We start from the raw sequence: 12010 nt of genomic DNA on the forward strand, positions 1-12010 counted from the left end.
CACCTGGCCAGAAACACTCCTTCAAATTCCAGTTCCCAGATTGGCAAAACCCCCACTGCTCCACATGTGTTGCACAGAAGAGTCACAAATGCTGTTCCTACAGCCTGAGGATGAGTCGCACAGCCAGGCCCACAGCAGGACACGTCAGCATCCACCATGACGGTGCCCCAAATCACATGGGCTTTGCACATTATTTACCTGTTCAGTTTTTCTTGCAATGAGATTGCCAATGGTTTTGCTGAAAAAACTGGCGAGCAGAGGATTGAGAGGCGGCTCATGGTCCAGGAAGTCATACAGGAGGCTCAGCAGGCTCTCGTCCCCACCGAGGCGGTCGCTGATCTGTGGCACATCACAAGTCAGAAGCTCACAGGCTGTGTTTGGATATCTAAAAGGGCACAGTCCAAGCACTGGAGGTGAAATTAGACTTCTCCAACTCTTAGGAAGCTGCTTACGTAGTCTGTTTCTTAGGAAGCAGACCCACGTGATAAAAACTATAGTCTTCAGAACAGAATAAAAATGTGACTACCTAGAAGTGAGTGACCAGCTAGAAGTTCAGTTTTTTAACGTACCTTCTATGCTCCTCATGCCCTATATGCTGATAGCCGACGTTTTCTGACCCTGCTCCCATTCTTTAAATAACTTTTCTCAGTCTTCTGGCTTCTCCTCTCTCTAGGCCTTCACACTCACCTGCCAGGTCTCTCACCTCCCGTCTCATCACACTGTTTCCGCGAGGCCACGTCTGTGACCATTTCCATCTTCCCCTCCACTGAGCCTCTCCTCTCCCTCTAAGCCGTGACTCTTCCATCAACACACACAGACCCAATCCATCCCCAGACGGGAGACACACCCCTCAGCAGGTCAGGAAGCAGCATGAGGGACGAGGCACTATGCACTCGGGAAGCAGCGTGAGGGACGAGGCACTATGCAAGAACTTTATGACTAGGAAATACCAACACCTGTGAATAATGCACTTTTCATCTGATTAAAATGACCAGATACAAAACAATCCATAGCCCAGTGCATGTGATCCCATGATGACATCACTGTGCTCCCTCTTCTGCACCTGGTAGACAGAGGTGGGTGATGGCCATCGCCCTAGGAAAGGCACACCCCACAGCCCACACAGCCCTCAACAGCAGCCCCCATAGCAAGGCCTGGCAGGTGACCCTGCTTCTGGGAATGCTGGAGAGAAGCACAGGGCCCAGCAGGCAGGAACCCAGTGGGAGCATCCCGTAGGAATGGCTGTCTCAGAACAGGCCTGTCCTGACACCAGGAAGTGACACCTCTCTGTGTCTGGGTTTTCCCATCTGAACGTGCAGGTAAGGACAGGCATGGTGGCGGCTCACACCTGTAATCCCAGCACTTTGGGAGGCCGAGGCGGGTGGGTCACTTGAGCTCAGGAGTGGGAGACCAGCCTGGGCAACATGGTGAAACCCCGTCTCTCCAAAAAAAAAAAAAAGAAAGAAAAGAAAAGAAAGGAAAAATTAGCCAGGCGAGGCAGCGCGTGCCTGTGGTCCCAGCTACGGGGGAGACTACGGTGACAGGATGGCTTGAGCCCGGGAGGCAGAGTTTGCAGTGAGCCAAGAACATACCACTGCACTCCAGCCTGGGTGGCAGAGTAAGACCCTGACTTAAAAAAAAAAAAAAAAAAAAATGCCAGGTGTGGTGGTTCACACCTGTAATCCCAGCACTTTGAGAGGCTAAGGCAGGTGGATCGCCTGAGGTCAGGAGATTGACACCATCCTGGCCAACATGGTGAAACCCAATCTCTACTAAAAATACAAAAATTAGCCAGCTGTGGTGGTGCACGCCTGTAGTCCCAGCTACTTGGGAGGCTGAGGCAGGAGAATCACTTGAACCTGAGAGGCGGAGGTTGTAATGAGATGAGATCGTGCCACTGTACTCCAGTCTGGGTGACACAGCAAGACTGTTTCCAAAAAAAAAAAAAAAAAACAACAACGTGCAGGTGACAGTGCCTGCCCATGCCTGTCGCACAGCAAGTGTGTGCTCAAGGTCAGCTGCGATGACCTTCCTTCTCTTGCCAACATGTGGCTGGTGCCAGGTGCAGAGGCAGCCTTAGCACTGGACCTAAGCCAAGGTGGTCGCTGTGACTGGCTAGAGGGGTTTGGGTTTGAGAGACTCTATAGGAAACAGCTGGCCAGGCCTGGCGGCCGACCAAGTGTGGACGGGGAAGAAACGCAATGACCTCGGCTGGCTGCGGGGTGGGTGTTCCTCATCAGCCCAGACAAGAAAGTGCCACTTTTAGAGCTCTGAAGAACAGCGTCTGTAAGGGCAGGTGCAATGCAGAGGGTCAAAGAGTGGCCCAGCAGGCGTGGGTTGGGGAGAGAGGACCTGGTTGGGGCCTGATGGAGTAGGGCATCAGGGCACAGGGGCGCTGCAGGCTGGATGTGTGGGCAGATAGCGGGCCTGAGAGGTGGGCGCAGGGGTGCTGGGGCAGGCCTGGGCTCATCCCTTCACTAGCCGACCTTTTTGGCCTTTAGTTTCCTTGTCTGTTAATTGAGGCAGGCAGTACCCACCTTGTGGGATGTCATAGGGGCTGGCCAACAAGTACCTGGCACAGTGGACAACACACGGCCCCTCAGGGCAGGAGGACCAGAGAGCAGGAGAGGAGGGCCGGGCTGGCAGCCTCAAAGGCCACAGCGAAGCCGGGCGCGGTGGCTCACGCCTGTAATCCCAGCACTCTGGGAGGCTGAGGCGGGCGGATCACAAGGTCAGGAGTTCGAGACCATCCTGGCTAACACGGTGAAACCCCGTCTCTACTAAAAAATACAAAAAATTAGCTGGGCGCAGTGGCAGGCGCCTGTAGTCCCAGCTACTCGGGAGGCTGAGGCAGGAGAATGGCGTGGGCCCGGGAGGCGGAGCTTGCAGTGAGCCGAGATTGCACCACTGCACTCCAGCCTGGGCGACAGAGCGAGACTCCGTCTCAAAAAAAAAAAAAAGGCCACAGCGAGGCCCCAAGTCTACCAGATCTCTAACACTAAGACCGGTGTGCTGGGCAGGGGGAAGAAGTCACGTCCCATGGGGTGAGGAGGAAGATCAAAAGTGAGGAAGCAGAGAAACGTCCAAATCATTCCTTGAAGAAGTATCTCAATACCACAGGGAACAAACTGATTTTTTTTTTTTTGGAGCTGGAGTCTTGCTCTGTTACCAAGGCTGGAGTGCAATGGTGCTATCTCAGGTCACTGCAACCTCTGCCTCCTGGGTTCACGTCCTGTCTCAGCCTCCTGCATAGCTGGGATTACAGGCAGGCACCACCATGCTCGGCTAACTTTTGTATTTTTGGTAGAGACGGGGTTTCACCATGTTGATCAGGATGGTCTCGAACTCCTGACTTCAAGTGATCTGCCTGCCTCGGCCTCCCGAAGTGCTGGGATTACAGGCATGAGCCACCAAGCCCAGCTCCAAACTCATCTTGTTTACACACAGACAAACGTATGCACACATGGCACAAATCAAGCTAGAAGACGCTGATTCTCTAGATGGAGGGACTAAGATTTTCTCCTTCTTTCCTTTATCAACATTTTACAATTATTCTTCAAATAACAGGTGCTGCTCTAGTAGTTTTAAAAACTTACACAAGGTACAGAAATTCCACAGCATATGGAGCACACAGGCTTGTTGATATTCCCTCTGAAACTCCATCTCAAATAACACGAAGAATTAAAAAGACAAGAAAAGAGTGGCAGAAACGACAAACCAGGCCTGGAGGACCGAACCAGCTGGCCACGTGAAGACTGACTTGGCACAGGGAAGGCTGAGTTTCAGGAGCCCACAAAAGGGGCACCAACTAGAGATAAGAATTCAGGCCACAGAACTCCAGAGAGGCCTGGACACTGATTTGGTGGTCAGCAAGGGCAGGGTGGGCTGAAAACTCTCAGGCCAGGGCAGTGGGACATGTCCCTCCCTATGGCCTCCTGGGATCGGTGGGCCAGGGACGACAGCACAGCCACAGGGTGATCAGACACCATCCAAAACCAGGGGACTTGGTGGAAAAAAACAACAACAACAACAACACTGGGGTGTCCCCAGCCCTCTCCCCAACTCAGCTCCTGATACTAACAGGTCCATGCCCCACAGGGGAGAACTAGAAGGATTCTTTTCTGGGAAAAATAATGAGACAAAGAGAAAAGTCAACTAAAGTCAACTAGTGGCCTCTAAGCTTGTGGTGAGTAAGCCCCAGGCAGATCCCAAACTCTGTACAGGATTTAGGGCCCCACTCAGGAAAGCAGCATGGTGCTGACCAAGCAGAAAACAAGGCGGAGGAGAGCGAGTGACACGCAGGAGAGCGAGTGACAAGGAGGAGAGCGAGTGTAGAGAACAGAAGACGAGGCACGCGGAAGAGAGCGAGCGTAGAGAACAGAAGGAAACTCTTTTAAACTATAACGTTCTCAGAGATGACACATTAAGACTGTGTACACATGGGCCGGGCGCGGTGGCTCAAGCCTGTAATCCCAGCACTTTGGGAGGCCGAGACGGGCAGATCACGAGGTCAGGAGATCGAGACCATCGTGGCTAATACGGTGAAACCCCGTCTCTACTTAAAAATACAAAAAAAACTAGCCGGGCGACGAGGCGGGCGCCTGTCGTCCCAGCTACTCGGGAGGCTGAGGCAGGAGAATGGCGTAAACCCGGGAGGCGGAGCTTGCAGTGAGCTGAGATCCGGCCACTGCACTCCAGCCTGGGTGGCAGAGCGAGACTCCGTCTCAAAAAAAAAAAAAAAAAAAAAAAAAAAAAAAGACTGTGTACACATGAATAGAACTGGAAGCTTTTATTAAAATATCTGAGAATAAGAAACGGCTCTTAGAAATTAAAAATATGGGCCAATCGCAGTGGCTCACGTCTGTAATCCCAGCACTTTGGGAGGCCAAGGCGGGTGGATCACGAGGTCAGGAGATCAAGACCATCCTGGCTAACACAGTGAAACCCCGTCTCTACTAAAAAATACAAAAATTAGCTGGGCGTGGTGGCGGGCGCCTGTCGTCCCAGCTACTTGGGAGGCTGAGGCAGGAGAATGGCATGAACCCGGGAGGCGGAGCCTGCAGTGAGCCGAGATTGTGCCACTGCACTCCAGCCCGGGCAGCAGAGCGAGACAGACTCTGTCTCAGAAAAAGAAAAAAAAAGATTAAAAATATGACAGATGTTAAGCATGGTGGTGAGCACCTCTGGTTCCAACTACTTGGGAGGCTGAGATGGGAGGATCACCTGAGCCCAGGAGTTTGAGTCCAGACTGGGCAACATAGCAAGACCTCATGTCTAAAACACAAACAAAAAATAATGGTAGAACTTTGAAAAGTCAATAAAAGGACGAGAACTTAAAAGATGAAGAAATCTCTCAGATGTAGGCCAAAAAGGCAAAGTACAAAACATTAAAAGCAAAAATAAGGAAAGCATTAATTAGAGTGATCTAATACCTGATTAGAAGTCCCAGAAAGAGAAAAGAGGGAAAATATCAAAGAAATAATATGAGAAATTTCCCTCAGCTAATGTCATAAATGTACAGACCAAAAGGGTTCAGGGAGCCCAGCACGACACATGAAGGAAATGGATATCCACTGTGGACCTCAGTGTGAACATGCACATACTGCCTACTGCTGAGCTGATTTGTTTACTTGGGGTATATCTGCTTACTTATAAAACTCTTCCCTTAGAGTTAGTTTTTCTCATTGCTCTGTTTGCTTGATTTTGTACTTATCTATTACTAAATTCTCCCAAGCTCTGACTTTCATGAAACTCTCTTGGCTCAATGATGCTGTTCTGGGATCCTCTGTCCTGACTCAGAGAATAATTCCACATTATTGCGAAATTCAGGAACAACAGGTCTTAGAAAAGAACCTAAATGCCCTCAGAGAGGAGAAAACAGGTGACACACGTGAGCTGGGAGCTTGTTACATCAGACTTGTTAGACTAGAGGACAACACGGAGGCTTCCAAAGCCCAGGGGGTGATGCCCAGTCTGAACTTCTAATCAGAGGGTCTCAAACACGCAGGCCCAATGACCTAAACATCACTGCCCACGAACTCCGTCTCAGGAAGCTGTTTTTAACAGAGTATAATTTACCACAGGAAGTCAACCAAAGAAGAGGAAGAAGCCATCACAGGAGGTGGGCAGTGGATGTGGAGGGGATGGACAGTGGCCCATGAACCGCTACGGTGAAGTTCCCTTCCTCCCAGTGTTTCCTTTAGTGGAGATGCCGTCTTTCTTTCAGTTCTGCCGAGTGCAGCAAGTCTCTCTGGGGCAGCGGGTGCTTGCTGGGGGCCTGCTGTGACCCACTGCTGCTTCCCACTGAGTGAGCAGTTCTAATTCTACAATCAGGAATCAGGAAGCCCACAGCTCAGAGTTATAAATGACACTGCTTTATGAGTAATGAAAGCGACAGCTTGGTGTCTCTTACTGGCTCTTCTGTCTTATTTCTCAAATAACCCAGATCTTGGCAAGCAAACCGGGCAAGAGCTCACAAAGAGACCAGGAGCATCCACGGGCTCTAGGGCTGACCATGTGACTGCTGCTGCCTCCAGCCCCGGGGTGGCACCCTCTGCTGTGGCCTGGGCAGGCAGTGCTCTGACTCTGGAAGGTGACCAGCCGTCTTACGTAGAGACGTGGTTTTTCAGGTTTACAGTGGTTTTTCAGCCAAGGGCTGCTTCATAGAGGTAGGGGAGTTGCACGTCAGGCCTCAGAAGAGGCAGCATGTGGGCCTCACCTGCCTGGAGCAGTCCCTGGCTTTAATTAACCAGGGTCAGTGGCTGCTACCTGATCCCAAACCACCCAAACCAAGTGCAGCTTCTCTTGAGCATGGACAGCTCAGGCAAATTATCCACTTTCAAGAAGAGTCCTCCCATAATTCAGCCTGTGGTCATGGCGGTGTCCTGCCAGGTCTGCAGAACCCTGACCTCCAAGGCTAACAGGTTGCGGGAGGAGGTGTTTAACCTGGCAGTGCCACTGAGGCAGGGATAGCAGAGTCTCAGAAGCACAGGTGCTGCTACCTTCTTGGAGTGTAGCCACATCCATTTGTTTACTATTTTCTGTAGCTGCTTTCATGCTACAACTTGAGTTGAGTCCTTCCAACTTGAGACCTTACGACCTGCAAAGCCTCAAGTATTTACTCTCTGACTTTTCACAGATACAGACTGCCGACTCCTGGTCTACACGCATACTTATATCTTCTCCATTTTTGTTTATTTTTTAGAGAGATGACAGTCCTGCTGTGTCACGCAGGCTGGAGTGCACTTACACTTCGCAGGCATGATCACAGCACACACGAGTCCCCAGACTCCTGGATCTCAACTCCCACCTCAGCCTCCCAAGTAGCTGGGACCACAGGCATGTGTCACCACGCCTGGATCTTCCTCATCACTGAAAAATAATCTTGACCTTTCTTCTTCCTTCAGCTACCACTCACTCCATCCATCCATCCGTCTGTCCTATTCCATTTCTCAAAAAAGGTGTTTTTTGTTTCATTTTATTTACAATGCTAGTCATGTGACGCAGACAGACTGGAGAAGGAAGAAAGAAATCTTAACCGGTTGTGACCAATTAGGTGTAAATACTGCTGCACTTGGACTAGCCTCAAAAAAAGTGTCTTCTGTAATCCTAGCACTATCCTAGCACTTTGGGAGACTGAGGCAGACAGACTGTCTGAGCTCAAGAGTTCAAGACCAGCCTGGCTAACATGGTAACCCTATCTCTTCTTCTTTTTTTTTTTTTTTTGAGACGGAGTCTGGCTCTGTCGCCCAGGCTGGAGTGCAGTGGCCGGATCTCAGCTCACTGCAAGCTCCGCCTCCCGGGTTTACGCCATTCTCCTGCCTCAGCCTCCCGAGTAGCTGGGACTACAGGCGCCCGCCACCTCGCCTGGCTAGTTTTTTGTATTTTTAGTAGAGACGGGGTTTCACCGTGTTAGCCAGGATGGTCTCGATCTCCTGACCTCGTGATCCGCCCATCTCGGCCTCCCAAAGTGCTGGGATTACAGGCGTGAGCCACCGTGCCCGGCCAACCCTATCTCTTCTAAAAATACAAAAAATTACCCAGGCACGGTGGTGTGCACCTGTCGTCCCAGCTACTTAGGAGGCTGAGACAGGAGAACTGCTTGAACCCAGGAGGCGGAGGTTGCAGTGAGTCAAGATCGCGCCACTGCACTCCAGCCTGGGTGACAGAAAGAGATTGTTTCTGAAAAAAAAAGTCTGAATATGTTTCAAAAATTTTTTTTTTTTTTTTTTTGAGACGGAGTCTCGCTCTGTCACCCAGGCTGGAGTGCAGTGGCCGGATCTCAGCTCACTGCAAGCTCCGCCTCCCGGGTTTACACCATTCTCTCGCCTCAGCCTCCCGAGTAGCTGGGACTACAGGCGCCGCCACCTTGCCCGGCTAGTTTTTTGTATTTTTAGTAGAGACGGGGTTTCACCGTGTTAGCCAGGATGGTCTCGATCTCCTGACCTCGTGATTCGCCCATCTCGGCCTCCCAAAGTGCTGGGATTACAGGCTTGAGCCACCGCACCCGGCAAAAAAAATTTTTTTTAAATAAAAATAGAGATGGGGGCCAGGTGCAGTGGCTTACGCCTGTAATCTCAGCACTTTGGGAGGCTGAGACAGGTGGTTCACCTGAGGTCGGGAATTCGAGACCAGTCTGGCCAAAATGGTGAAACCCCATCTCTACTAAAAATACAAAAAATTAGGCCGGGCGCGGTGGCTCAAGCCTGTAATCCCAGCACTTTGGGAGGCCGAGACGGGCGGATCACGAGGTCAGCAGATCGAGACCATCCTGGCTAACACGGTGAAACTCCGTCTCTACTAAAAAAATACAAAAAATTAGCCGGGCGAGATGGCGGGCACCTGTAGTCCCAGCTACTCGGGAGGCTGAGGCGAGAGAATGGCGTAAACCCGGGAGGCGGAGCTTGCAGTGAGCTGAGATCCGGTCACTGCACTCCAGCCTGGGCGACAGAGCGAGACTCCGTCTCAAAAAAAAAAAAAAAAAAAAAATACAAAAAATTAGCTGGGCATGGTGATGCATGTCTGTAATCCCAGCTACTTGTGAGGCTGAGGCAGGAGAATCGCTTGAACCTGGGATGCAGAGGTTGCAGTGAGCCGAGATCGTGCCACCGCACTCCAGCCTGGACGGCAGAGTAAGGCTCCGTCTCAAAAAAAAAAAAAAGAGATGGGGTCTCACTATTTTGCCCAAGCTGGTCTTCAACTCCTGGGCTTAAGTGATGCTCCCACACCTCAGCCTCCCAAAGTGCTGGGATTACCAGCGTGAGCCACCACACCTGACTTCAATGTTTTTTATACAAGTGATATGTGCACGTGCTTTGAAAACTCAAGACAGAAGACAGAGTTGGTGAGGACAGCACCCCCACTCCCACCCCAAGTCACACTGCTCAGAGGAAAACTCAGAGAGCTGACAGGGCTGGTAAGGAAAGGCTCCCCCTTCCCAAGTCACGCTCCTCAGAGGTAACGACTGGACTCTTGCAGCAGTTTTCTCCAATGTTAACCTCCACGTTTCTAAATAATACATACATACATTTCTTTTTCGTTCATCAATTTTATACATTATGAATTAACTTCCTACAATGGAAGGCAAAGCTTTCCCACCATCCAACTTCCCTCTCCCTTTCCCTCCCTCCAAAGTTACAGGTAATTTAAGGGATATTCTGCGTGTACTGCCTACAGCTGAGCGGATTGTTCGCTCGGGCACCTCTGCTTGCTTATGGGTGTCTCCCCCAAGTTCACAGTCCTCTTGCTGTTTGCTCGGTTCTGCACTTATCCACTACTGATTTCTCCCAAACTCTGTAAGACTCTCCTGGCTCACGGATGCTACTCTGGGATTCCTGTCCTGATCCAGAAGACGCCTCCCCACTCTCCTAGCCCCATACCTGTCTCTCAGCTCTAATTTGTCACCAGACTGGGCCACATTTGGGAGTGGGAGGGATGGGGGCTATCAACAGTGATGCTGACACAGCAGGTGTGACCGGCACACCAGAAGCCACAGTAGCTTCTGGCTGTAGCCGCCCCACCCTAAGCCCTCGTTTCCTTACAGGAAAGGCCCTGCTCAGGCTAGAACTCTCCTCCCCATCCCAGCACTGTTCCCCTTACCTGAGAGGACCTGCCTGACCACCCCCTGCCACAAGGACACCCTGGCTCCCTATATCCTGCTTTATTTTCCTTCTAAGACAAAGACCAGCAAAGAGTTTCTGTAAACAGCCAGGGAGGAAATATTTCCCATGGCCCCTGCTGGAGCTGCTCAATACTACATGAGATGTGGATGTGTGTGGATGTGTCGAACAAGACTTTATTGGTGGACACTGACACATGAGTTTCATGTCGTTTTCATGTGTGTAACAAAATATTGTTCTTTTGATTTTTTTTTTTTTTTGAGACGGAGTTTCGCTCTGTCGCCCAGGCTAGAGTGCGGTGGCACGATCTCAGCTCACTGCAATCTCCACCTCCCGGATTCAAGCCATTCTCCCGCTTCAGTCTCCCTGAGTAGCTGGGACTACAGGCATGCACCACCATACCGGGCTAATTTTTGTATTTTTAGCAGAGATGGGGTTTCACCATGTTGGCCAGGCTGCTTTCAAACTCCTGACCTGAGGTGATCCACCCCCGTTGGCCTCCCAAAGTGCTGGGATTACAGGCGTGAGCCACCATGCCCGAGCTTCCTTTGATTTTTTTCCCCCCAACCATTTAAAAAGGTAAAGGTAAAACCAGCTGGACACAGTGGTTCACGCCTATAATCTCAGCACTTTGGGAGGCCAAGGTGGGTGGATTGCTTGAGCCCAAGAGCTTGAAACCAGCCTGGGTAACATGGTGAAACCCCATCTCTACAAAAGAAATATACAAATAAATTGGCCAGGCATGGTAGCATGCACTTGTAGTGCCAGCTACTTGGGAGGCTAAGGCGGGAGGATCACTTGGGACTGGGAGGCAGAGACTCCAGTGAGTCGAGATCATGCCACTGCGCTCCAGCCTGGGCGATAGTGTGAGACCCTGTCTCAAAAAACTAAAATAAAAAATAATGCAAAACCATTCTTCACTCACAGGCCACACAGAAACAGGACATGACCTGCAGGTTGAGGTTTGCTGACCTGACTGGATCTCCCACTTCCTGAGGCGTCACCTGGGGACACAGCGGGCCATGTGCTCCTCGCAGAGCGGCACTGTGAGGAGCTGGGAGGCTGGCTCTGCCCCATCCTCCCTCTTGCCCCAGGCCCATCCTTGCTCACCCTTCTGTCCTGACTCAAGGCCCTGAAGCTCCAGCCATCTTGCCCCACTGCCCCATTCCTCTGTGTCATCTCCTAGCATCCTGGCCAGGGCTGAATGGACGTTTCAGGGAAACCTTTGAGAATGGACAGTACCATGAATGACAATCATGTATGTCCTTCAAGCTGAAGACCCTAAAGTGAAGCATGTCCCAGGACTGTGGGTCAGACACTGCACATCTCTCTTGCCTGGCCGTTCTGTGGCCTGGAGCCAACCCTGCTGACAGTGCTGCCTCATGCTGCAATGACACCCGCATCTCTAGCATGGGATCCGTCTTTTTTCCCCGACATATTGCCACTCAAAACACTCTGACATGTACCAACCTAAAATTTACTTATAACTCAGAATGAGAAAATGCAGGCACAAGACAGCCAAAATTCTTTTTTTTTTTTTTTTGAGATGGAGTCTCGCTCTGTCGCCCAGGCTGCAGTGCAGTCACATGATCTCAGCTCACTGCAAGCTCCGCCTACCGGGTTCATGCTATCCTCCTGCCTCAGCCTCCTGAGTACAGTAGCCTCCAGGACTATGGGTGCCTGCCACCATGCCCATCTAATGTTTTGTATTTTTAGTAGAGACGGGTTTCACCATATTAGCCAGGATGGTCTTGACCTCCTGACCTAGTGATCCGCTCACTTTGGCCTCCCAAAGTGCTGAGATTACAGGCGTGAGCCACCGCGCCCAGCCTTTTTTTTTTTTTTTTTTTTTTTTAAGACAGGGTCTCACTCTTGTCACCCAGGCTAGAGTG

At 51.0% G+C, this 12010-nt stretch overlaps 1 protein-coding gene across 29 annotated transcripts in view; it reads right to left on the reverse strand.

Annotated features, from left to right (window-relative positions):
• PPP6R2 (protein phosphatase 6 regulatory subunit 2) overlaps positions 1-12010 on the reverse strand; it is a 101370-nt gene that overhangs the window by 38078 nt on the left and 51282 nt on the right. For 25 of the 29 annotated variants that reach the window (XR_004442418.1, XM_033233448.1, XM_033233451.1 and 22 more), the window contains one exon: positions 199-385. Coding sequence is in view for 25 of the 29 variants with exons in the window: in XM_033233448.1 (XP_033089339.1) it covers positions 199-385 (187 nt within the window). In the remaining 4 variants the exon portion in view is untranslated. Of the gene's footprint in view, positions 1-198; positions 408-12010 lie in introns of all 29 variants that reach the window. The other 4 variants (XM_033233463.1, XM_033233465.1, XM_033233464.1 and 1 more) reach the window with 2 other exon arrangements.

The sequence above is a fragment of the Trachypithecus francoisi genome, unplaced genomic scaffold, assembly GCF_009764315.1.
Source record: "Trachypithecus francoisi isolate TF-2019V2 unplaced genomic scaffold, Tfra_2.0 Lachesis_group14, whole genome shotgun sequence".
NCBI classification, from domain to species: domain Eukaryota; kingdom Metazoa; phylum Chordata; class Mammalia; order Primates; family Cercopithecidae; genus Trachypithecus; species Trachypithecus francoisi.